Consider the following 24,683-nt stretch of genomic DNA (forward strand, 5'->3'; position numbering starts at 1 on the left):
GCTGCCTGCTCCCTCCCACACGCCGGCAGGGAAGAGCCAGGCGCTGACTCATGTGCACACGGGGGGGGGGGGGGGGAGCTGCTCATCTGCCTTGGCCCAGCACCGCCTGCGCGTGGCGCACAGCCAGCCCAGCCTCACAGCCCCGGGGCAGCACGGGGAAACTGAGGCACTGAATGGTTTGGGGGGCACGTAGTGAGAACACGCCCGGGTCCTCACTCACAGGTGCCCCTGCTGCAGCCCCTCACCGCACTGGCTGCACGGCCCAGGGGCGTTGGGACACGGCGGGGCTCTGTGCTGACTGGGGGACAGCCGGCTTTCGGGGACGACTTGGCTTTGCAGAAAGCCTTTGAGCAAGCCCCGCACCAAGGGCTGTGACATCCCTCGGCTGCCGGCTCCTGGCTCCGTAACGAGCAGGTCCCGGGGCTCTCCAGCACAGTCAGGAAGGAGCCAGGAAAGAGGGTGGCGTCCTCCCAGGGCGCTCCCCTGCCGCTCCTGTCACGTGCTTATTCCCCCCTTCCTGTAACACAAGAACCAGAGGGCGCCCGGTGAAATCAACAGCAAATGGAGGGATTTCTTCCCACAACGCTCAGCCAACCTGTGGAACTCCTTGCCAGGGGATGCTGTAAAAACCAAAGGCAGATGCAGGTTTAACAAAACATGAATCAGTTCCTGGCAGACAGGCCCATCAGTGGCTAGTAGTCAGGCTGGGCAGGGGCGTGCTTAAGCAGTTCACTGTGCCACGCTGTCTCCTGGCCCAAAACGGCCTTCCTGAGCCCAGCAGCTCTGCTCTGGCCTGGAGCATGAGGGACCCCTTAGCCCTTCCTTCCAGCCAGTGTCCCGGCAGGCTCTTGCTCTGGAGGCCCATTCGGAACTGCCCTGGAGGGCTCAGACCATCCTGCTGGCCGGGGAAGACCTGCAGGGCTCCCCCCAGCTCGTGATGGGCCAACGGGCCATGCTGCCTGCCCAGATGGATTCTGTAACCCACAGTTCTGCCCACGAGTCAGCCCCACCCTCTCTCCCCTTCTGAGTCAGTGTGGATGGTAACCCCATGGGGCCCAGCAGGGTGCAACCCCTCCCCCCCATGGACAGTGTGCTGGTCGTTTCAGAAGAGAACATTGTAGGGCCCAGCACTCAGCCTCCGCAGCGGGGCAGCTGGGGGCGGGGACGTCAGAGAACAGGAAACGGGCAGTGGGAGCCAGGAGGGTAGACCCCTGTGATCGAGCGCCTGGGACCCCCAGAGCTTTGCAGGCTGCAGGCCATGTACACTTACTCACTTGCCCGAGAAATGCAGCCACCTCTGGGTGAAGGCAGCTGCTGGGTAGCAGCTCCCAGCAACACTGTCCAGGGGCAGGAAGCAAGGGAGAGAAGTGTCAGGTGCAGAAAGGGGGAGGAGAAGAGGGGCTCAAGGGTTAAGGCGAGGGGGTGGGCTGAAGCTGGAGATGCCCGGGCGGGGTGGGGGGACGTTCCGGGGCAGTGGCTCACGCAGGGAGCAGGACGGCAGAGGGCTTGTGTTGCTTTCGCTCCCAGGTCTCTTGCCAAACGTGCCTGCGTGGAGGATGGGCACATGATCCTGGATAAACAAGTCTTATCAGCCGGGACCTTTGTGCCTGCACAGGCAGCTTCCCGCCGGCGCCCTGTGCCCCAGGGAAGGGGACCGGCCTCCCTGCACAGGCTTGGCCAGCGAAGGACAGAGCCCCACGCCGGGCAGGGCCACGCCGGAGCACAGACACATCCACTCGGCAGGGACTCCAGCCTGGAGTTCCACACATGCCCTGGGGGGTGGGAGAGCAGCTGGAGGGTGCGTGACGGGCAGGTGTGTCCAGGAGCTCCTGACCCGCTGGCGGGGACAAGCACAGCAGCTAGAAACCCCAAGGGCCTGTCAGGCAGCAGGCCAGGACCCAGCCAGGGCATCCAGGCACCAAAGGAAGGGTGGGTCCCCTGGACATTGGGCCTTTCCCCTCTAGCGCCCCAGTCCGGAGGGTGGCTGCAGGGGCTGGTCCCCAGGGCAGGCTCAGCTACCCCCGATTCTGAGGCTGGCGGATCACTGCAAAAAAGATATTTTGGCCTTGGAAAAGGTTCAGAAAAGGGCAACTAAAATGATTAGGGGTTTGGAACGGGTCCCATATGAAGAGAGGCTAAAGAGACTGGGACTTCTCAGTTTGGAAAAGAGGAGACTGAGGGGGGATATGATAGAGGTCTATAAAACCATGAGTGGTGTGGAGAGGGCCGATAAAGAAAAGTTATTTATTAGTTCCCTAAATAGAAGAACTAGAGGACACCAAATGAAATTAATGGGTAGCAGCTTTAAAGCTAATAAAAGCAAGTTCTTCTTCATACAGTGTGTTGTCAACCTGTGGAACTCCTTGCCGGAGGAGGCTGTGAAGGCTAGGACTATAATAGAGTTTAAAGAGAAGCTAGATAATTTCCTGGAGGTTAGGTCTATAAAAGGCTATTATCCAGGGGATAAAATGGTGCCCTTGGCCTCTGTTTGTCAGAGGCTGGAGAGGGATGGCAGGAGACAAATCGCTTGATCATTGTCTTCGGTCCACCCCCTCTGGGGCACCTGGTGCTGCCACTGTCGGCAGACAGGACACTGGGCTGGATGGACCTTGGGTCTGACCCAGTACGGCCGCTCTTATGTGGGCCCCTGGCGCCAGAGAAGATGCTCCCTGCCCGGCGAGCCGTGAGCGGGGCGGGGCCTGGAGGGTGCCGGGCTCTGAGCTCACAGCGGTGCCGGGGAAGCCAGGCTGGGCAGAGTTAAGGTTACCCAGGCAGCCTTCAGCAGCCCGGGCTCCCCGCCAGGGGGCACCACGAGCAGTGGAGGGCCCGGGAACCCCGCCCAGAGCCCACGCGGGCATCGGCCTGGGGCCGCCGCGAGGGAAGGCGCGCGCACGCAGGCCGCGGGGGAGGGGGGGCCGCCCCAGTGCCCGCCCCGTCACCTGATCCCGGCCGCTCCTGTCACGTGCGCGGCTGGGCGCGGGGCGGGGCGTCGGGCTGCGGACTGCATAGGCGCGCCGGGGCGGGGCCTGGCTGAAAAGGGGCGGGGCTAAAGCGGGGCCGGGCAGGGGAGAGCAGGAAAGGGGCGGGGCCAGGCAAGAGCTTATCGGCCCCGGGCGATCCTGTCTCAGCTGCTGGGCACCGCGCGCCTCCGTGCCGGACTGCGGGGGGGCAGGTCCCCGGGGGTACGTGCCCAAACTGCTGGGGCAGGAGGGGCAGGAAGTAGGACCCCAGGGTGCTGGTGCGGGGGGGCAGGGGGTAGGTGCCCAGGCTGCTGGTGCAGGAGGGGCAGGGTCCCCAGGGTGCTGGTGCAGGAGGGGCAGGGTCCCCAGGGTGCTGGTGCAGGAGGGCGGGGTAGGTCCCCAGGGTGCTGGTGCAGGAGGGGTAGGTCCCCAGGGTGCTGGTGCAGGAGGGGGGGGTAGGTCCCCAGGGTGCTGGTGCAGGAGGGGTAGGTCCCCAGGGCACAGGTGCGAGGGAGGGGTAGGTCCCCAGGCTGCTGGTGCAGGAGGGGCAGGGTCCCCAGGGTGCTGGTGCAGGAGGGGTAGGTGCCCAGGGTGCGGGGGAGGGGGAGATCCCCAGGGCGCGGGTGCAGGAGGGGTAGGTCCCCAGGGTGCTGGTGCAGGAGGGGTAGGTCCCCAGGGTGCTGGTGCAGGAGGGGGGGGTAGGTCCCCAGGGTGCTGGTGCAGGAGGGGTAGGTCCCCAGGGCACAGGTGCGAGGGAGGGGCAGGGTCCCCAGGCTGCTGGTGCAGGAGGGGCAGGGTCCCCAGGGTGCTGGTGCAGGAGGGGTAGGTGCCCAGGGTGCGGGGGAGGGGGAGATCCCCAGGGCGCGGGTGCAGGAGGGGCAGGGGCAGGTGCCTAGGAGCTGGTGCCACAGGAGCAGCCCACCCATGGAGGACAAGCACATCCTCTGCATCGGCCTGGTTTGCCTGGACATTATCAGCGTGGTGGACGAGTACCCGGCCGAGGACACAGACACCAGGTCCGGGGGCGCGGCTCTGCGGGAGGCTGCATTGCGGGGCACAGAGCTGGGGTCGCCGGGGCTGGGCGGCAGAGAAGGGTCCCTGGCTCCCCAGGCCCTGGGGCTGTGAGGATCCAGCTGGTGCTCAGGTGGCTGGAGCAGGACCAGCAGGCCGGCAGCGGGGCCCTGGCCAACGGGGAGGCGCTTTCTCCAAGTGGCTTTGCCTGCAGCCTGACTTCCTGGGCAGAGTCGTCCAGCCCCCCCTCGTGCCTCCACACAGGCCCGGGCTGTGCCCCCAGGACACTGGGTACGCTGCTGCCCAGGGAGCCCTGGCCTGGCCCGCAGGCAGGGGGTGGCATGACCTTCTCTGCCCCTCCCTGCGCCCGTCAGCAGGCAGGGCACCTGCTGACTGATCCCTGCAGGGGGTGTGGGGCTGGGGGCTGTGCCCGGCCCGGCCCTGCCATGGCTGTCTGTGTTCCAGGTGCCTGTCTCAGCGCTGGCAGCGCGGCGGCAATGCCTCCAACTCCTGCACCGTGCTGTCCCTGCTGGGCGCGCCCTGCGCCTTCATGGGCTCCCTGGCGCCGGGACACGCGGCAGAGTAAGTGAGAACCGGGTGCGGGGGCGCCTGAGCCAGCCAGTGCCGCCCCGCTGCCGGGTGGGGAGGGAGCCCGCAGGCAGGACGCTCCCTTTCCGGGCTGGGGGACGAGCCCCGGCCGCTGCTGCTGGGGGCTGTGGCTCTGCCGGAGGGGCGTGGGGGGGCGGGTCAGACGGGCTTTCCTTTCCCGAGCGAGGCGTGAGCCCGCGTGTCCCTCGGGCCTTTCCCCACGGGCGGGGCCTGTGCTCGGCCTCTGCGGGCGCGGGGGCGGGGGCGGGCTAGCGTGTGCCGGGCGTTCCTAAACCCCACAGCGGCCATTTTGGTGTGACCCACCACAGCCCGGACCAGCTGTGCGCCTGCGGATTGCCATGGAAACAAGCTGAGAGGGTTCCCCTGGTCCCATGCAGCCTGTTCCCCTGGAGCTAGGGGGCGCCCTCCAGGCCTTCAGCGGGGGGGGGAGGGCATCTTTCACAGCACCAGCCCCCCAGCCCTTCCCTGGAGCCCCCCCTCCAGACCCACCACCCTGCTGGGCAGTAACTGAGCCCCCAGCCCTTCCTAGGAGACCCCCTGCCAGCCCCTCTCCCTGCCGGGATGGCTCTGCAGAGCCGCCCTTTCCACCCCACCCATAAGAACACAAGAGCGGCTGTGCTGTGCCCGGGTCCCGCCTGCCCACAGTGGCCAGAGCCAGGTGCCCCAGAGGGAGGGAACCGAACCGGGAATCCTCACACGGTCCCTCGCCTGTCACCCCCGTCCAGAGAAACAGAGGCTGGGGACACCAGCCCTGCCCAGCCTGGCTAACAGCCTAACCTCCAGGAATCTCTCTAGCTCGTTTTTGAACCCTGTTCAAGTCCTGGCCTTCACCACATCCTCTGGCGAGGAGTTCCACAGGTTGGCTGTGCGCTGAGTGAAGAAAAACTTCCTTTGGTTTGTTTTAAACTTGTGGGGTCACCCTTGGGCTGCTCTGAGCAGTCGTGGTCTGTGGAGCTCCCTGCATAGAGGGGGCTGGAGCTCTCTGCTGGGGGCCTCCCGGGAACTGATTGAGTGCCCAGCCCCACTGCCCCCCCTCCCCAGCTAACGCTCTCTGCGCCCCTCCCCGGCAGCTTCGTCCTGGCCGACCTGCGGCGCTATGGCGTGGAGCTCACCCACGTGGTCCTGCACCCCGCCAGCTCCTTCCCCACCTCCATTGTCATCAGCAGCGTGAGCAGGGGCACCCGCACCATCCTGCACACGAACAGGTGCGTAGGGGCTGTGCCCGGTGCCCGCCGCGCCCACCAGCAGCTAACCCGTCTCTCCCTCCCCCTGTTCTCTGCCCCCCGCTAAGTTTCATCGTGGCGGACTTCCGGCGCAGGGGTGTGGATGTAGCGCATGTGGCGTGGCAGAGCCGGGGGGACACGCCGTGCGCCTGCTGCCTGGTCAACCGCACCAACGGCTCGCGGACGGTCACGCTGTACGACACGTAAGGCCGGGCCTGTCTGCCGAGCCATCCCGCCAACCCCCCGCAGGCCGACAGCTCCCCATGGGGGCGCCTGTCAGGGGACCCGTCCCGCATGACTGATTGACCGATTGATCCGCTGATTCTGCACCCACATGCCAATCATCCGCAGCAATGCCAGTCCTGGCCGGCCAATCAGCACCCGGTAATCCGACCGCCATAATCGGCACATCCCGACGGCCAGGCCTCCGGGGGGAATCTGCATGTGCGACGCTGCTGGGCCCTCGCACCCCGTGTAGGCGCCAGGCATGTGGGGGGCGGGGGGCGTCCCTGTGCCAGGCCTTCCGCTGGCTCCCTCTGCCCATGGGACGGGCTCCCGGGGCAACTCGCCCAGCCCATGCCAGCCCTGGCCTCCATCCCCCCAGGGGGCAGGTTGGTGGGGCGCCCCCTGCTGCCTGCCCAGCGTTCACATCCCTGCGTGGGGAGCCCCATCTTTGGGGGACTCCTCGGTCCCAGCCCAGCGCGTTAGGAAGCCGATGGCCTCTCCCCTGTGCTCTGAGATCCCCCCCCCCAACCTGCCCTGTCTCCCGCAGACACTGCCCTGGGACCCCCTGCCCGCGGGAGGGTGGAGCTGGGATCCAGCCGCCTGGGAAGGGCGGGCCTGGGGCTCCCGGAGCCACTGGGCCCTGTTTCCTGCAGCTCTGGCTGCTTCGGCCCTTGGGCGTCCGGGAGCAGCCGCAGCCCTGGGCTTGCTGTGAGCAAAGTCTGGCGGGTGCCCTTTGAGATCAGGCCAGGGTCTCCCTGCCTAGCGGCCCTGGTTAATCATTGAAGCCGGGCCCGCTGCTGCTGGCGCCGATCCCCAGGGCGCCCCATGCTGTCACACCTGTCTGCCTGCCGCCTGGCCTTCGCCCCCCTGCCCCAGCCGCTCCCCCAGCCCCGCGTGCAGAGGGGGCAGGGCCCCATGGGGGGCTCTGTGCACCCGGACAAGGCAGAGGGCCTGCGTGGCGGGACCGTGGGCGCCTGCCTGGATTCCCCGGTGGGTCGAGGGCAGAGGGGCTGGGCACCGGCTGAAACCCCTTCGGCCCAACCTCTGCTGGGAGAGACCCCATGCGCGCCCGACGTCTCTCTCCCCCCTCCCCCCGTTAGAAACCTGCCGGACGTGACCGCCCAGGATTTCGAGCAGGTCGACCTCAGCCGGTACAAGTGGATCCACTGGGAGGTGAGTCCTGACGGGGGGGGGGCTCCCCTGCCCGGCTCCGTGGGGGGAGGAGCAGACAGCCCCTCGCTCCTCCGTCCCCTGGGGCTGCCTCCGGCCGTGCCCGCTGCGGCGCCCAGGCCTGCGGGCGCAGGGGGTGGGGGCGACGGCCCGGGCCTGGCCCTGCTGAGCGCTCCCCGGCTCCCAGGGCAGGAACGCGGCGGAGCAAGCCCAGATGCTGCGGCGCGTGGAGGAGCACAACCGGGCCTGCCCAGCCCCGCAGAGAGTCTCCACGTCGGTGGAGGTGGAGAAGGCCCGGGAGGAGCTGTACCAGCTGCTCGGCTACGGAGACGTGGTAGGAACCCGGGGGCATGGGGGGGGGCTGCGGGGGAAGGGGGGTTGCACTGATCTCAGCTGCTTTCAGTGGGCGGAGTCTCACCGAAGCCCCGCCTCTCTGGTGCCTGGCGGCCACCTGATCCTCCCCTGCCTGGGGGTGCTGGGGGAGGGGGCCACAGAGCTTCGCTCTCCCAGCCCCTCTTGCTGGGGGCCATCGGGCCCCTGTAGGGGGAGGGGCCATCAGGAGGTGGGGGGGGCGCTGTGGTAGGCCCCTCCCACACCCAGGTGACAGGCCGTTTCCTCTGGGGGGCGCTCTGTGGAGCTGACCCGCTCTCTATGGTACGTGCGGGGAGGGGGTCTGGGAGGGCACCTGCCTCCAGGTTGGGGTGCCGGTGAGGAGGGCAGCTGATTGGCCGGCTGAGCAGTCCCACTAGCCAATCAGACACTGGCTCCTGCATGGCTCTGGGAGCCCGGGCACATGCTGAGCTCACTGGCCACATGGGCTCAATGCTGCTCGGGGGGGCAGTGGGGGAGGGGACGCATTGGCCATGGGTGGGGGCTCCCTGGGCAGCATGCGCTGGAATCGGAGGGGTCCTTACTGCCGGCAGAGGGGCAGCAGGGGTGCGGTGGCATTGGAGCTGGCGGAGGGGCATGGGGGGGTTGTTTTCCCTAGTGGAGGGGCATGGGGGGGGCATTTGTTCTCCCTGGCAGAGGGGCATGGGGGGTTGTTTGCACTGGCGGAAGGACAAGGGGGTACAGGTAGGGGGGTTGTTTGCCCTAGTGGAGGGGCATGGCGGGGCGTGGGGGGGGTTGTTTGCACTGGCGGAAGGACATGGGGGTACAGGTGGGGGGGTTGTTTGCCCTAGTGGAGGGGCATGGCGGGGCGTGGGGGGGTTGTTTGCACTGGCGGAGGGGCATGGCGGGGCGTGGGGGGGGTTGTTTGCACTGGCGGAAGGACATGGGGGTACAGGTGGGGGGGTTGTTTGCCCTAGTGGAGGGGCATGGCGGGGCGTGGGGGGGTTGTTTGCACTGGCGGAGGGGCATGGCGGGGCGTGGGGGGGGTTGTTTGCACTGGCGGAAGGACATGGGGGTACAGGTGGGGGGGTTGTTTGCCCTAGTGGAGGGGCATGGCGGGGTGTGGGGGGGTTGTTTGCACTGGCGGAAGGACATGGGGGTACAGGTGGGGGGGTTGTTTGCCCTAGTGGAGGGGCATGGCGGGGCGTGGGGGGGCTGTTTGCCCTAGTGGAGGGGCATGGCGGGGCGTGGGGGGGGTTGTTTGCACTGGCGGAAGGACGGGGGGGTACAGGTGGGGCCTTGTTCATTGGCGCTGGCTGCCAAGTGCTGCCCCGACGGCCCTTCTCTCCCTGCAGGTGTTTGTCAGCAAGGACGTGGCCAGGGACTTGGGCTTCCAGGCAGCTCCCGAGGCGGTGAAGGGGCTGCGGGCCCGCGTGCGACCGGGGTAGGCCTGGGACAGGTCGGATGGGGAGGATGAACTCGCCCCGGGGGCGGCGGGCAGGGACTGCGCTGTGCCGGGGCTGCCCCAAGAGATGCCGCCTCCAGGCCCTCCCCGCCCCTGTGGCCCATGGGGAGCGGAGCTGGCTCTGGAGGGGTCGTGTGCTCGCTCGCTGCCAGGCTACGGCTGGGTGGCTCAGAGCCGCGGTGCTGGGATCCCGCTGTGGGGCGCCCCCGCTCAGCCCTGCTCTCCCCCAGGGCCACCGTGATCTGCGCCTGGGCCGAGGACGGGGCCGACGCGCTGGGGCCCGACGGGCAGCTCGTCCACTCCGACGCCTTCCCCCCAGAGAGCGTTGTGGACACGCTGGGCGCCGGCGACACCTTCAACGCCGCCGTCATCTTGGCCCTATCGCGAGGTGAGGGGGGGCGCCGCGGCCAGCGGGGGGGGGCGGGGCTGGGCGTCACTCGGGCTGACGGGCGGTTCGCTCTCCCACGACAGGGCAGAGCCTGCAGGAGGCGCTCACCTTCGGCTGCCAGGTGGCCGGCAGGAAGTGCGGCGTGCACGGCTACGATGGCATCGTGTGAGGGCCGCCTGCCGGGGCAGAGGAGACTCGGCTGGGGCTGACGGGGGCCAGAGGGCTGAGCCGCCACCTGCCCCCTCCCTGGTCCCCCAAGGGTCTGTCCTGGGACCATCCTACGCAACATATTTACCAGTGATCTGCAGAAAGGGGTGAACAGGGAGGTGGCAACATCTGCAGATGACACCAAACTGCTCAAGATCGTTAAGACCAAACCCGACTGTGAAGAGCGTCACAACGATCTCACCCAACTACGTGATGGGGCAAGAAACTGGCAAATGAAACTGAGCGCTGAGGAGGGTAAAGTAATGCACACGGGGAATCATCCCAGCGAGCCGTACAATCGGATGGGGGCTCATTGGCTGGAGCTACGCGCGAGAGATCTTGGCGTCACTGTGCCTGGTTCTCTGAACACATCCACCCCCTGCATGTTTGTGCAGCGCCAGTCAAAAAATCAGTATTTTAGGACTCATTAAAGGGATGGAGAATAAGACGGAGAATATCTTATTGCCTCCATATAAAACCATGGGGAGACGGCGCGTCGGGGCGCCCCCGCCCTGCACCCCCATCCACGGCCAGTAGAGCAGGTTACCTGGTTCGCAGAGACACGGCCTAGCTTGGGGTCGATGTTAGCGCAGGAGCCAGGGCAGAGCCTTCCTCCTCTCGGGGGAAAGGGGTTCCCGGCCCCCTGGATCCTCTGTCCTGGACTTAGTCTGCTCTCCTCATGCTTCCCCTCAGCCCCAGAGTGACTCAGCTCCCAGGCCCTGCCCCCAGCCAGGTGTCGGTCTCCACCTCCCTCCCTTTGTCCGTCCCCAGGAAGAGCCTTGTTACCTGCCCAGGCTGGGACTGGGTGTCTGGGCCCATCCACGTGTGGGTGAGTCCGTGGGGATCTCACAGCCCAGCCCAGGGGGACCCGGGTCACAGAGCAGACCCCCCCCCCCACGTCACACACGGGATGCCCACACCCCCAACATTGCGTGCAGGTGTGATCGCCTCACCTCGCAAAAGGGCTCTTGGCGTTGGAAAAGGGCAACTAAAATGCGGAGGGTTTGGAACGGGCCCTAGGAAGAGATTGAAAAGACGGGGACTTGCCAGCTTAGAAAAGAGGAGGCTGAGGGGGGACAGGCCAGAGGGCGATAAAATGACGGGTGTGGAGAACGTGAATAAGGGAAATTATTGACTTCTTCCCACAATAGAAGAACCAGAGGCCACCCAATGAACTGAACAGGGAGCAGGTTTAAAACAAACAAGTTTTTCTTCACTCAGTGCACAGCCAACCTGTGGAACTCCTCGCCAGGGGACGCGGTGAAGGCCAGGACTCGAACAGGGTTCAAAAGAGCTAGAGAGAGTCCTGGAGGTTGGGTCCATCAATGGCTACTACCCAGATGGGTGGGAATGGTGGCCCCAGGCTCTGTTTGTCCGGCGGTGGGTGACAGGGGAGGGATCACGTGAGGATTCCCGGTTCTGTTCCCTCCCTCTGGGGCCCCTGGCACTGGCCCCTGTGGGCAGACAGGCCCCGGGGCTGGATGGACCATTGGTCTGACCCCGTCTGGCTGCTCTTAAGTGTGTTCTCTGCTGGGCAGGGATAGACCCGCCCCCTCCAGCTGTTCTCCCCTCCCTGTGGCCCCAGCCTGGCGGTAGCTGCTGGAGCAGAGCCCTCGGTGGGCTGGATTGGGGGGGGCCGGGGGCTGAGCCGGGGAGCAGTCCTGGGGGAGCCTGGCCTCGGGCAGGGCACAGCCGCGGAGGGTTACCCCCTTGGAGCTGCAAGGAGCCCCCCCCAGCAGCCTCCCCCGGCACCGAGCGTGGTTACACGGCTTGACACGTTGCACGGCTCCTCACGCGTGAGTCACGCCCTCGTGCCCGTGGCGGGGGCGAGCAGCCACCCTCCCTTCCACACTTGGATCTGAGGCCCAGGGTGGGGAAAGGGCAGCGCCGGTCGCTGGCCCCGGGCGTTTAACCCTCGCCCACCGGGCGCTGGCGGCGAGCCCCCCGCGGAGTCGGGCAGCGGGTCCCAGGTAAGCAGCGGCCTGCGACCCCCGGGCTCTTAAACACTCACGGCTCCCTGGGCCGGGGCTCACAGCCCCTCCCCCCCAGGTGAGAGCCCTGGGCCCGTGCCAAGCAACCCGGCAGGGCTGGCTGTGCCTGGCTGGTCAGTCACCCCGGGCAGGGCCATGTTCTCAGCACGCGCCGCCTGGCCGGTGCAGAGAGCTCCTAGGGGCCATGGCGGGCGCGGCACGAGCCCCGTGTTAGCGCTGCCCCCTGGGCCCACGGGTGGCCCTGTGAGAGCTGTGGGGCCCAAGCCAGGCTGTGGGGGCTGCCGGAGCCGGGCCCGGGGCTCCTGGGACAGCAGCGACTCCCCTCCAGCGAGGAAAGCGGGCGGGGGACCCGGCTAAGAGCTGCCTGCCTGCAGGACTGGCGTGAGCCCCTGGGAAGGGTGAGGGGGTGGGGGCTGCCCTGTGGGCTCCAGGATCCTGCCCAGGGGCCCAGCCCCACCCCCATTCTGATTGTGATGGGGGGTCCAGGTGCAGGCCAAAGTGCTCTGGGGCCTGGCCCCCAGGGGCCATGCCAGTCTGGCCCGGGGGAGCGTGAGGTGCCCACGTGCTGGGCAGGCAGGCCTGGGGCTGTGGGGTGAGGGGAGTGCTGGGTGGAACCCGGCTCGGTGGCTGGAGCTGGTCCCTGCCCGCAGGCCCCCAGGAGGGGCTGGATCCCGGCTGCACTGTCCCCCTCGGGCTGGCGCTGGGGCGGGTTAACCCCCTAGCTCCCCCCCGCAGGAATGGCCAGGAGGGGCCAGGCCCGGAGGGGGTGGGGGAGGGTTAGAGGGGCGGGCACTCTGCCTGGGGGAGACTGCGGCAACCCCCCCCCCTGGAGGGGCAGGCAGGAGGCACCCTCGGCTGGGCAAGCCCCTCCTGCCCCCCCAGCCCATGTCCCACCCCACGGCGCCGGGGGCACGGCCAGCAGCCCTGAGGCACCTTGTGTATTTTCCTCTTTCCAAGTGCAAGTCACATGATCAAGTAACACGGCCCCCCCCTTCCCCAGACGGCTCCTACCCCGCTAGGGGCTGCTACCAGCTTCCATGCTGGGCCTGCAGCACCCGGCTGCCTCCTGTGCCCCCCACCCAGTTAGGGGTCAGGCCCGTCCCAAGGGTCACCCCACTGGCTCGGCCGGGTGGAGGCCACCTACCAGGCTGAAAGCACGGAGGGGGGTCAGGCCCCCCCGACCATGCCAGGGCCCCAAGGTCTTACACCCCCATCCCTCCTCCCCCCAGCCCCACTCGCAGCCAGATTCGGGGGGGGGTCCCTGACCCCCACCTCAGCGTCCCCGCGCTGCAGCCCCGCGCCAGTCTGCCCGGCAGCGCCCTGAGCTCCACAGGGTCTTGGGGGGCCTAGATCTCGGAATTGGGGCCCCCTGGAGCTTCCCCGGCAGCATCCTCTGTGGGCTGAGCTGCCTCTGGCCCCGGGGGGCTCTGGGAGGGGCCTGTCGCCGCCGGCTGCTCCGATACGGGCTCTACCGCCTCCGGGGGCTCCACGCCAGCAGCTGCTGCTCCCTGGGGGCTGGGCGTCTCGAGGGCGGCGGCTGGGGGCTCCGGCTCCTGGGGTGCCCACTGCACGACCCCGTCTCCGGCGGGCGCCTGGGCTGGCAGCAGCAGCTCCGAGGGGTTCAGCAGCCCGTCCTGGTTCAGGTCCTGAGTCGCCAGGATCCCGTCCACCGCCACGATCACCTGCGGGGCCGGAGACACGGCGCTGGCTGGCTGGGGCGGGGGCGGGGCCTGTCCCCTCTGGGGCGGGGCCTGTCCCCTCTGGGGCGCCGGGTCCCACCCGCCCTAGGGCAGGGATTGGGGGGCGGGGCCTGTCCCCTCTGGGGCGCCGGGTCCCACCCGCCCTAGGGCAGGGATTGGGGGGCGGGGCCTGTCCCCTCTGGGGCGCCGGGTCCCACCCGCCCCAGGGCAGAGATTGGGGGCGGGGTCTGTCCCCTCTGGGGGGCCGGGTCCCACCCGCCCCAGGGCAGAGATTGGGGGGCGGGGCCTGTCCCCTCTGGGGCGCCGGGTCCCACCCGCCCCAGGGCAGAGATTGGGGGGCGGGGTCTGTCCCCTCTGGGGCGCCGGGTCCCACCCGCCCCAGGGCAGAGATTGGGGGCGGGGTCTGTCCCCTCTGGGGCGCCGGGTCCCACCCGCCCTAGGGCAGGGATTGGGGGGCGGGGCCTGTCCCCTCTGGGGCGCCGGGTCCCACCCGCCCCAGGGCAGAGATTGGGGGCGGGGTCTGTCCCCTCTGGGGTGCCGGGTCCCACCACCCCAGGGCAGGGATTGGGGGGCGGGGCCTGTCCCCTCTGGGGTGCCGGGTCCCACCCGCCCTAGGGCAGGGATTGAGGGGCGGGGCCTGTCCCCTCTGGGGCGCCAGGTCCCACCACCCCAGGGCAGGGCAGAGATTGGGGGCGGGGCCTGTCCCTTCTAGGGGTGCGGGGTCCCACCCGCCCCAGGGCAGGGACCAGGTTTTTCACCCCAGCAGGTCCCTGCTGCTGCCCTTGATCTGGGGCAGAGGGAGGCTCCAGAGCCCGGCTGCCCCCTAGCCTGAGCTGGGCAGATCCCACACCTGGCAGCGATGCCCCCCCGCCCAGCTGGCCCGGGGGCACTTACGGCGTCGGGAGAGGGCTGCCCCTGAGCCTGCTGGGCGACCAGCCCGGTCAGCAGCTGCATGAACTCCAGCCCGTCCAGCTGGCCGCTGCGGTCGTAGTCGTGCAGGGCGCACAGGTACAGCAGCACTGCGGGGGGCGGGGGGTCAGTGGCAGGCAGAGGGGGTGCAACCTGGGCAGGGGTCTGCAGTGCCCCCCTTCCGGGAGCCTGGCAGCTGCCAAACTCACCCTCGCCTGGGCACACTCTGCAGGAGAGCCAGCGGGCACCTGCCCCCCAGCACGGCCACGCTCCTGAGCCCCCCCCAGCCCGCCTGGGCACACCCTGCAGGAGAGCCAGCGGGCACCTGCCCCCCAGCACGGCCACGCTCCTGAGCCCCCCCCAGCCCGCCTGGGCGCACCCTGCAGGAGAGCCAGCGGGCACCTGCCCCCCAGCACGGCCACGCTCCTGAGCCCCCCCCAGCCCGCCTGGGCACACCCTGCAGGAGAGCCAGCGGGCACCTGCCCCCCAGCACGGCCACGCTCCTGAGCCCCCCCCAGCCCGCCTGGGCACACCCTGCAGGAGAGCCAGCGGGCACCTGCCCCCCAGCACGGCCACGCTCCTGAGCCCCCCCCAGCCCGCCTGGGCACACCCTGCAGGAGAGCCAGCGGGCACCTGCCCCCCAGCACGGCCACGCTCCTGAGCCCCCCCCAGCCCGCCTGGGCACACCCTGCAGGAGAGCCAGCGGGCACCTGCCCCCCAGCACGGCCACGCTCCTGAGCCCCCCCCAGCCCGCCTGGGCACACCCTGCAGGAGAGCCAGCGGGCACCTGCCCCCCAGCACGGCCACGCTCCTGAGCCCCCCCCAGCCCGCCTGGGCACACCCTGCAGGAGAGCCAGCGGGCACCTGCCCCCCAGCACGGCCACGCTCCTGAGCCCCCCCCAGCCCGCATATCTGGGCACACCCTGCAGGAGAGCCAGCGGGCACCTGCCCCCCAGCACGGCCACGCTCCTGAGCCCCCCCCAGCCCGCCTGGGCACACCCTGCAGGAGAGCCAGCAGGCACCTGCCCCCCAGCACGGCCACGCTCCTGAGCCCCCCCCAGCCCGCCTGGGCACACCCTGCAGGAGAGCCAGCGGGCACCTGCCCCCCAGCACGGCCACGCTCCTGAGCCCCCCCAGCCCGCATACCTGGGCACACCCTGCAGGAGAGCCAGCGGGCACCTGCCCCCCAGCACGGCCACGCTCCTGAGCCCCCCCAGCCCGCATACCTGGGCACACCCTGCAGGAGAGCCAGCGGGCACCTGCCCCCCAGCACGGCCACGCTCCTGAGCCCCCCCCAGCCCGCCTGGGCACACCCTGCAGGAGAGCCAGCGGGCACCTGCCCCCCAGCACGGCCACGCTCCTGAGCCCCCCCCAGCCCGCCTGGGCACACCCTGCAGGAGAGCCAGCGGGCACCTGCCCCCCAGCACGGCCACGCTCCTGAGCCCCCCCCAGCCCGCCTGGGCACACCCTGCAGGAGAGCCAGCGGGCACCTGCCCCCCAGCACGGCCACGCTCCTGAGCCCCCCCCAGCCCGCCTGGGCACACCCTGCAGGAGAGCCAGCGGGCACCTGCCCCCCAGCACGGCCACGCTCCTGAGCCCCCCCCAGCCCGCATATCTGGGCACACCCTGCAGGAGAGCCAGCGGGCACCTGCCCCCCAGCACGGCCACGCTCCTGAGCCCCCCCCAGCCCGCATATCTGGGCACACCCTGCAGGAGAGCCAGAGGGCACCTGCCCCCCAGCATGGCCACGCTCCTGAGCCCCCCCCAGCCCGCCTGGGCACACCCTGCAGGAGAGCCAGCGGGCACCTGCCCCCCAGCACGGCCACGCTCCTGAGCCCCCCCCAGCCCGCATATCTGGGCACACCCTGCAGGAGAGCCAGCGGGCACCTGCCCCCCAGCACGGCCACGCTCCTGAGCCCCCCCCAGCCCGCATATCTGGGCACACCCTGCAGGAGAGCCAGCGGGCACCTGCCCCCCAGCACGGCCACGCTCCTGAGCCCCCCCCAGCCCGCATATCTGGGCACACCCTGCAGGAGAGCCAGCGGGCACCTGCCCCCCAGCACGGCCACGCTCCTGAGCCCCCCCCAGCCCGCATATCTGGGCACACCCTGCAGGAGAGCCAGCGGGCACCTGCCCCCCAGCACGGCCACGCTCCTGAGCCCCCCCCAGCCCGCATATCTGGGCACACCCTGCAGGAGAGCCAGCGGGCACCTGCCCCCCAGCACGGCCACGCTCCTGAGCCCCCCCAGCCCGCCTGGGCACACCCTGCAGGAGAGCCAGCGGGCATCTGCCCCCCAGCACGGCCACGCTCCTGAGCCCCCCCCAGCCCGCCTGGGCACACCCTGCAGGAGAGCCAGCGGGCACCTGCCCCCCAGCACGGCCACGCTCCTGAGCCCCCCCCAGCCCGCCTGGGCGCACCCTGCAGGAGAGCCAGCGGGCACCTGCCCCCCAGCACGGCCACGCTCCTGAGCCCCCCCCAGCCCGCCTGGGCGCACCCTGCAGGAGAGCCAGCGGGCACCTACCCCCCAGCACGGCCACGCTCCTGAGCCCCCCCAGCCCGCCTGGGCACACCCTGCAGGAGAGCCAGCGGGCACCTGCCCCCCAGCATGGCCACGCTCCTGAGCCCCCCCCAGCCCTCCTGGGCACACCCTGCAGGAGAGCCAGCGGGCACCTGCCCCCCAGCATGGCCATGCTCCTGAGCCCCCCCAGCCCGCCTGGGCACACCCTGCAGGAGAGCCTAGCATTGCCATGCTCCCGAGGGGTCCCCCCTCCACGGGCCGGGGGCTGCCGTGGCCTTACCCTGCTCCCTCGTCATGTGGGCGGGGTCCTGGGCCGGCTGCCCCACGCTCCTCAGGTAGCCCTGCAGCAGCCTGCAACGAGCCGGAGTGAGCCGGGAAGGGGCCAGGCGGTAACCATGGCAACGCTTCGCCCGGGGCACGGGGGATGCCCGACGCTGGCGGCTGCAGACCCAGACGGGCAGCACAGCTGGTCAGGCCTAGGGCCCCCACCCCCTCTGCTCCTGCTGCCCCCCAGCCCTGGTCCAGCCCAGCTGTGGATCAGCAGCTGCTTAGAAGGCAGGACACAGAGGGTGGGACTGACTGGTCCCTTCTCCCAGTGCAGAGGGAGCTGGCGGAGCCCCAGGGTCTGTGCTGGGACCATCCTGTGCAACGTACCAGTGACCTGGAGAGAGGGGTGAACAGGGAGGTGGCAAAACTCCCAGATGACCCCAAACTGCTCCAGGGAGCGAAGCCCGAAGCCGCCGGACGAAGTGATGGGGCAGGTGAAACAATGTGAGAAACGTGGAGCAGCGCCCGGGGGACAATCCCGCTGCAGGGATCAGGGACCGGGGCTGCCTGAGCTGCGGGTCGGAGCGGGGATTGTGTGCGCTGGGTGCTTTGTGCTGTGTGAGATTCCTATTGACCTGGGGGGGGGGATCTCGGGGGGGATTCCTGAGGGAAGGCCCGTAGGGAATGGCCCAGGCTGACCTGACCCTAGGGGAAGATGCTGCCCGTGAGAGAGAACACCTGCAGCCCCCGAAGGAGGGGGAGGGGCTGCCTATGGGGCTGGGACCAGTTGCTGGGTGAGCTAGTTTTCGGCTGGCTCAGGGAGAGGGGAGCCCAGCTGGCCTGGGGGGCTGGGCAGGGTCCAGAGCCCTGGCTTTGCCCCCCCCTCCCCAAGATGGATGGTCCTGGCCTGGGGGGCTGGGCAGGGTCCAGAGCCCTGGCTTTGCCCCCCCCCCCTCCCCAAGATGGATGGTCCTGGCCTGGGGGGCTGGGCAGGGTCCAGAGCCCTGGCTTTGCCCCCCCCCCCTCCCCAAGACGGATGGTCCTGGCTGCTCCTGGTCCCTGTGCCAGTAAGTCTGAGCTACCCTGTGTCCCTGGGAACCAATGAACCTTCTCTTCTACCTGCCGCCTGAGAGTCCCCTCTGGCTGCGGATGGGGGGGCAGGATCGAGGACTCCCCCACACACTGTGACAAGCTCCAGGGAGAGATCTTGGCCTCACTGTGGGTAGTTCTCTGAAAACAGCCGCTCCCTGTGCAGCAAGCGCCGGAGAAGCCAACAGCATGTTGGGATCCAGCGGGCCGGGCGAGAGAGCGAGCCGATCCCTGGATCTCCACTTGCTAGCCACGGGCCGGCGATGCAGAGGCACTTGTGTAGCCGTGCAGGGCTCTACAGACCAAAGGGAGATCTTGCCTCTCCGTGACTCTCCGGCACGCCCACATCGTGAGCACTGCGCAGAGGCGCTCACCCCAGCTCAACAAGGCAAAGTGGCTTTGGGAAAATACAGCCATGGGCCACAAAAAGGGTGTGGGGTACGGGACAGAGCCCTTGTGAGGACAGGTGAATAAGGCTGGGCCTTTTGGTGTTGGGAAAGAGACGAGTAAGGGGGAGAGGGCAGGTCTGCAAATTCATGGCTGGTGGGGAAAGAGTAACAAACCGGAAGTGTCATATACTCCGAACACAGGAACTAGGAGTCACCCAGTGAAATCAATAGGGAGCAGATTTAAACCAAACCAAAGGCAGTCTTTCCTCATGCAGCGCAGTGTCAACCTGTGGAACTCCTCGCCAGAGGATGTTGTGAAGACCAGGGCTCAAAAAAGAGCTAGATACATTCATGGAGGATAGATCCATCAAGGGCTCCTAACCGGGAGGGGCGGGGCGGGTGTCCTTGACCTCTTTGTCTGGGAATGGGTGACGGGATGGGAGGGATCCCGTGAGGATTCCCGGTTCTGTTCCCTCCCTCTGGGCACCCGGCATTGGCCACTGTGGGAAGTGCCCAGTGCCAGCAGGGCCCAGGCCGGGTACAGCCCGGCTGTGCTTCGTGTTCCCTGAAGCCCAACAGCCCAGTGCCATCCCCCCCCAGCTCTCACTGCCCCTCCTGGCACTGGCCCTGCCCCCGCCCCCGCCAGGGCACGCTCCCTGGGTCTCAGCCAGTGCAGGGGGCAGCCAAGGACTGGCGCCAGTCAGTGCCCCCCCATCGAAACCCCCCAGGGCCTCCCCCCAGACCTGCCCCCTCCCCCAGGCTGGGCCCAGCAGCTCCCTGCCGGCTGCCGCCCTCGCTGGGGGGTTGGACTCACCGCAGCTCCTCCGGCTTGGGGTGCAGAAGGTTGGGAACCGGCTCCAGCCCAGCAGCAGGGTCCTCAGACCTGGGAGCAACAAAGGGGGGGGGCCAGGGGTGGGATCGAGCCCCACAGCACAGGGCCCCCAGTGTCGAGAGCTGACAAGGGGGCTCCCCACAGCACCCCTCCCGCCACTGGGGTTCAGAGCCAACCCCCCGGCTGGGGCTCCAGTCTGGCACCACCCAGTGCTAAGGCAGCCTCCCCTCCTGCAGCCAGGGCTCCAGTCCAGCTCCACACTGTACCCCCCAGTGCTACGGCAGGGCCCCCTCAGCCCCCCTCCTGCAGCCAGGGCTCCAGTCCAGCTCCACACTGTACCCCCCAGTGCTACGGCAGGGCCCCCTCAGCCCCCCTCCTGCAGCCAGGGCTCCAGTCCAGCTCCACACTGTACCCCCCAGTGCTATGGCAGGGTCCCCCCAGCCCCCCCTCCTGCAGCCAGGGCTCCAGTCCAGCTCCACACTGTACCCCCCAGTGCTACGGCAGGGCCCCCTCAGCCCCCCCTCCTGCAGCCAGGGCTCCAGTCCAGCTCCACACTGTACCCCCCAGTGCTACGGCAGGGCCCCCTCAGCCCCCCTCCTGCAGCCAGGGCTCCAGTCCAGCTCCACACTGTACCCCCCAGTGCTACGGCAGGGCCCCCCCAGCCCCCCTCCTGCAGCCAGGGCTCAGTCCAGCTCCACACTGTACCCCCCCAGTGCTACGGCAGGGCCCCCTCAGCCCCCCCTCCTGCAGTCAGGGCTCCAGTCCAGCTCCACACTGTACCCCCCAGTGCTACGGCAGGGCCCCCTCAGCCCCCCCTCCTGCAGCCAGGGCTCCAGTCCAGCTCCACACTGTACCCCCCAGTGCTACGGCAGGGCCCCCTCAGCCCCCCTCCTGCAGTCAGGGCTCCAGTCCAGCTCCACACTGTACCCCCCAGTGCTACGGCAGGGCCCCCTCAGCCCCCCTCCTGCAGTCAGGGCTCCAGTCCAGCTCCACACTGTACCCCCCAGTGCTACGGCAGGGCCCCCTCAGCCCCCCTCCTGCAGCCAGGGCTCCAGTCCAGCTCCACACTGTACCCCCCAGTGCTACAGCAGGGCCCCCTCAGCCCCCCCTCCTGCAGCCAGGGCTCCAGTCCAGCTCCACACTGTACCCCCCAGTGCTACGGCAGGGCCCCCCCAGCCCCCCTCCTGCAGCCAGGGCTCCAGTCCAGCTCCACACTGTACCCCCCAGTGCTACGGCAGGGCCCCCTCAGCCCCCCCTCCTGCAGCCAGGGCTCCAGTCCAGCTCCACCCAGTATTACGGTAGGGCCCCCCCCCAGTCTCCCCTCCCCCGCTGCAGCCAGGACTCCAGCCCTGCCCCGGCCCAGCCCCCCCACTTGGGCTCCCTTGTCCGTCCCACCCACTGGCAGCCCTGCTGTCCGGTACCTGCTGATACCATCCTTGGGCGCGGCCCTGCCCGGCACGGCCAGCAGCAGAGACAGTAGCACCAAGCTCCTCGTCCAGGGTGCGGCCTGGGGGACACAGCAGCCCTGTCACCCCCTCCAGTGCCGGGAAAGGCCCTTTAGCTCCAGCGGTGGCAGCCTCAGCTGGGGACCCGGCCAGGGAGGGCCTGGAGTCCCGGCATCGCACCGGGCAGGTGCTGTGTGTGCCAAGCTGAGTGGGCCATGCCAGCTCCGGGGCGCTGCCAGCTGGCCAAGGCGGCGGGAGGTGGATCTCTGGGGATGCTGCTATGGGGGATCCAGCTCCCTGGGCCCTGATCCGACGCTGGCACCACATCAGCACCCCCAGGCAAGCGCCCAGGGGCCGAAGCAGCTTAGAGCGGGGTGGACACACAGGGCTGGCCCTCGCCTGTATGGACCCCGGGGCAGGCGTTGGTGGGAGATGGATCCGGGGGAGCGAGAGGCCCAGCCCAGCTGCTGCTGGGGGCCCCCTTGGCTCTCCGGCTGCCCCATTTTGCTTCCTCCCAGCCCCAGCTCCCTGGTTCGACCCTGCATGTCCACCCCGCTCTAAGCCGCCTCGGCCACATCAGTGCCCAGGCAGAGGGGTACTCAGCAGGCCTTGGGGCTGCCCTGCCCCTGGCAGAGACACCTGCCCGCTTGGGGACATGGATTAAATGAAGGCGCGTCTAGCTGGGCCGGGCCGGGCCAGGCCAGTGGGCAGGTGGGGCACCCGCTGCGACCACTAGGCAACACGTGGGCAAAACACTCCCAGGAGCAGAGAAGGCAGCAAGAGCCACTCCCAGCACAGGCTGCCCTGGACTCCTGCCAGACAGCACCCGTCAGGCCCAGCGACGTGGCCGCTGGGACCCACCCACGCCCAGCCCCACAGCCCTGGCCACATGCTAGCAGAGCTGGCACCGCACAAAGACCCCTCCGGCACAGCCGCTCCCTCATCCCCTCCATGCCCTGCGCAGCGATACCGTAGGCACATGCCACGTGCGCCTGTACACGCGGTGTCACGCTAACACACAGCCACACAACTCCCACTGAAACCGGCTCAGGGCTGGGCCCCTGTGTGCACTGCCAGAAACACCCAGGGCACCCACAACCATTACAACCACTGCACCAGGGCACCCATGGCACCTACAATCGTTACACTCACTGCACCCACAACCACTGCATGCACTGCACCCACAACCATTACAACCACTGCACCAGGGCACCCATTGCACCTACAATCGTTACACTCACTGCACCCACAACCACTGCATGCACTGCACCCACAACCATTACAACCACTGCACCGGGGCACCCATGGCACCTACAACCGTTACACTCACTGCACTCACAACCACTGCATGCACTGCACCCACAACCATTACAACCACTGCACCGGGGCACCCATTGCACCTACAACCGTTACACTCACTGCACCCACAACCACTGCATGCACTGCACCCACAACCATTACAACCACTGCACCGGGGCACCCATTGCACCTACAACCGTTACACTCACTGCACCCACAACCACTGCATGCACTGCACCCACAACCATTACAACCACTGCACCAGGGCACCCATGGCACCTACAATCGTTACACTCACTGCACTCACAACCACTGCATGCACTGCACCCACAACCATTACAACCACTGCACCAGGGCACCCATGGCACCTACAACCGTTACACTCACTGCACTCACAACCACTGCATGCACTGCACCCACAACCATTACAACCACTGCACCAGGGCACCCATGGCACCTACAATCGTTACACTCACTGCACCCACAACCACTGCATGCACTGCACCCACAACCATTACAACCACTGCACCGGGGCACCCATGGCACCTACAACCGTTACACTCACTGCACTCACAACCACTGCATGCACTGCACCCACAACCATTACAACCACTGCACCAGGGCACCTATTGCACCTACAATCGTTACACTCACTGCACCCACAACCACTGCATGCACTGCACCCACAACCATTACAACCACTGCACCAGGGCACCCATGGCACCTACAATCGTTACACTCACTGCACTCACAACCACTGCATGCACTGCACCCACAACCATTACAACCACTGCACCAGGGCACCCATGGCACCTACAACCGTTACACTCACTGCACCCACAATCACTGCATGCACTGCACCCACAACCATTACAACCACTGCACCGGGGCACCCATGGCACCTACAACCGTTACACTCACTGCACCCACAACCACTGCATGCACTGCACCCACAACCATTACAACCACTGCACCAGGGCACCTATTGCACCTACAATCGTTACACTCACTGCACCCACAACCACTGCATGCACTGCACCCACAACCATTACAACCACTGCACCAGGGCACCTATTGCACCTACAATCGTTACACTCACTGCACCCACAACCACTGCATGCACTGCACCCACAACCATTACAACCACTGCACCAGGGCACCTATTGCACCTACAATTGTTACACTCACTGCACTCACAACCACTGCATGCACTGCACCCACAACCATTACAACCACTGCACCAGGGCACCTATTGCACCTACAATTGTTACACTCACTGCACTCACAACCACTGCATGCACTGCACCCACAACCATTACAACCACTGCACCGGGGCACCCATTGTACCTACAACCGTTACACTCACTGCACTCACAACCACTGCATGCACTGCACCCACAACCATTACAACCACTGCACCGGGGCACCCATTGTACCTACAACCGTTACACTCACTGCACTCACAACCACTGCATGCACTGCACCCACAACCATTACAGCCACTGCACCAGGGCACCCGCCGCCCTCCCAACCGCTGCACCCGCATCCAAGGCCCCCCCACGCCGACACTCACCTGCATCTCGCCGGCTCCGCAGCGTCTCTCCGCCCGGCCCGGCCCCGGCGGCTCCGCCCCTACGCGGCGAATCCACGTGGCTGGGACACGTCCCCGCTCCCCGCCGCAGCCGCCCGCTGGGAACCGCGCTGCCGGCCCCGCCCGGTGTCCCCCGCCCCCTCCCGGGGCCGCACGACAGCCTGGTCCCCGCCCCGCCCCCGGCGCTGGCTTTGTGCCGGGCATCCTGAGCGGCGCGGGCCGAGCCCCCCGCCCAGCGCCTCCGAAAAGCGGCCCCGGGGCATCGCCGCTCGGGGGCTGCAGCGCGGGGGCTCCCCGGCTGCCACACGGGGCCGGAGCCGGCGCATGGCCCGCCAGAGAGAGGGGCTCCGCCCCCCCCCCCCCCAGAGCCCGGGCACTGCCGGGGAGGGGAGGGCACCCACGGCTGCCGGCTGGGGAAGGGGCACTGCTCCCCGCTTTCTCCCTGGGGGCAGCTGGTGGGTGGGAGCGGAAGACTGTTACCAAGCAGGCTGCGGAACTCACTGCCGCAGGATGGGGAGGAGACCCAGGGGGCTCAGGGTTCGACGTTCAGCACCAGGGCAGGGATGGGGCGGGAGCGGCTGGTGACTGGCGGGAGGAGCCATGGGCGGGACTTGTGCCATGTCCTGGGGGGCAGAGCCCAAGCGCCGGGGGGGGCGGATCTGGCCTAGTTGTTCCTCCGTTCGGTGCCCGGCTCGGGCCGCCCCTGCCTGGCCCCAGAGCTGAGAGCAGGCGCCTTCTCGCTGCGGCCCGGGCCGGGTACTGCGGGGGGGCGGGGCCCTGCTTGGGGGCGGGGCTTGTCAGTGCCTGGGGGAGGAGCACAATCCCCCCCCCTCCAGCGCAGAACCCCCTCGCCCTGCTGCTGCCCGGCACCTACGGGGTTAACCACGGCCGGGCGACTTGCCCCGCACAAAGATGGCTGCCGGTAGGGTGCACGGGAGTTGCCCCGCACAAAGATGGCTGTCGCTGCGTGGGGGGCGGGGTTGCCCCGCACAAAGATGGCTGCCGCTGCGTGGGGGGCGGGGTTGCCCCGCACAAAGATGGCTGCCGCTGCGTGGGGGGCGGGG

At 68.4% G+C, this 24,683-nt stretch overlaps 3 protein-coding genes across 6 annotated transcripts in view; 1 reads left to right on the forward strand and 2 right to left on the reverse strand.

Moving 5' to 3' along the window:
* LOC142823440 (cGMP-dependent protein kinase 1-like) overlaps positions 1-1,380 on the reverse strand; it is a 43,252-nt gene extending 41,872 nt beyond the window's left edge. Inside the window, 1 exon segment of the mRNA XM_075914504.1 lies at positions 1,275-1,380. The gene's annotated coding sequence lies outside the window, so the exon portion shown is untranslated.
* A 2,230-nt stretch (positions 1,381-3,610) lies between these two features.
* Positions 3,611-9,700, forward strand: KHK (ketohexokinase). 3 transcript variants are annotated; one of them, XM_075914508.1, is made up of 9 exons: positions 3,611-3,976; positions 4,437-4,553; positions 5,651-5,785; positions 5,872-6,006; positions 7,129-7,201; positions 7,386-7,532; positions 8,884-8,972; positions 9,224-9,381; positions 9,465-9,700. In XM_075914508.1, exons 1-9 carry the CDS (start codon positions 3,885-3,887, stop codon positions 9,548-9,550), a joined length of 1,032 nt encoding a protein of 343 aa, XP_075770623.1. In that variant the 5' UTR covers positions 3,611-3,884; the 3' UTR covers positions 9,551-9,700. The 3 variants fall into 3 exon arrangements, with proteins under 3 accessions (XP_075770623.1, XP_075770625.1, XP_075770624.1); XM_075914510.1 differs by lacking the exon at positions 5,872-6,006 and having other exon boundaries at positions 3,628-3,976; XM_075914509.1 differs by lacking the exon at positions 5,651-5,785 and having other exon boundaries at positions 3,630-3,976.
* Positions 9,701-24,558, reverse strand: CGREF1 (cell growth regulator with EF-hand domain 1). Of its 2 annotated transcripts, none has more exons than XM_075914511.1 (6): positions 23,602-24,558; positions 20,706-20,791; positions 19,267-19,335; positions 16,988-17,148; positions 14,174-14,298; positions 9,701-13,261 (listed from the first exon to the last, which is right to left on the reverse strand). In XM_075914511.1, exons 1-6 carry the CDS (start codon positions 23,821-23,823, stop codon positions 12,926-12,928), a joined length of 999 nt encoding a protein of 332 aa, XP_075770626.1. In that variant the 5' UTR covers positions 23,824-24,558; the 3' UTR covers positions 9,701-12,925. The 2 variants fall into 2 exon arrangements, with proteins under 2 accessions (XP_075770626.1, XP_075770627.1); XM_075914512.1 differs by having other exon boundaries at positions 12,503-13,261; positions 16,988-17,058.
* Between the last annotated feature and the right edge of the window lie 125 nt (positions 24,559-24,683).

Source organism: Pelodiscus sinensis, unplaced genomic scaffold (assembly GCF_049634645.1).
Source record: "Pelodiscus sinensis isolate JC-2024 unplaced genomic scaffold, ASM4963464v1 ctg111, whole genome shotgun sequence".
Lineage (NCBI taxonomy): Eukaryota > Metazoa > Chordata > Testudines > Trionychidae > Pelodiscus > Pelodiscus sinensis.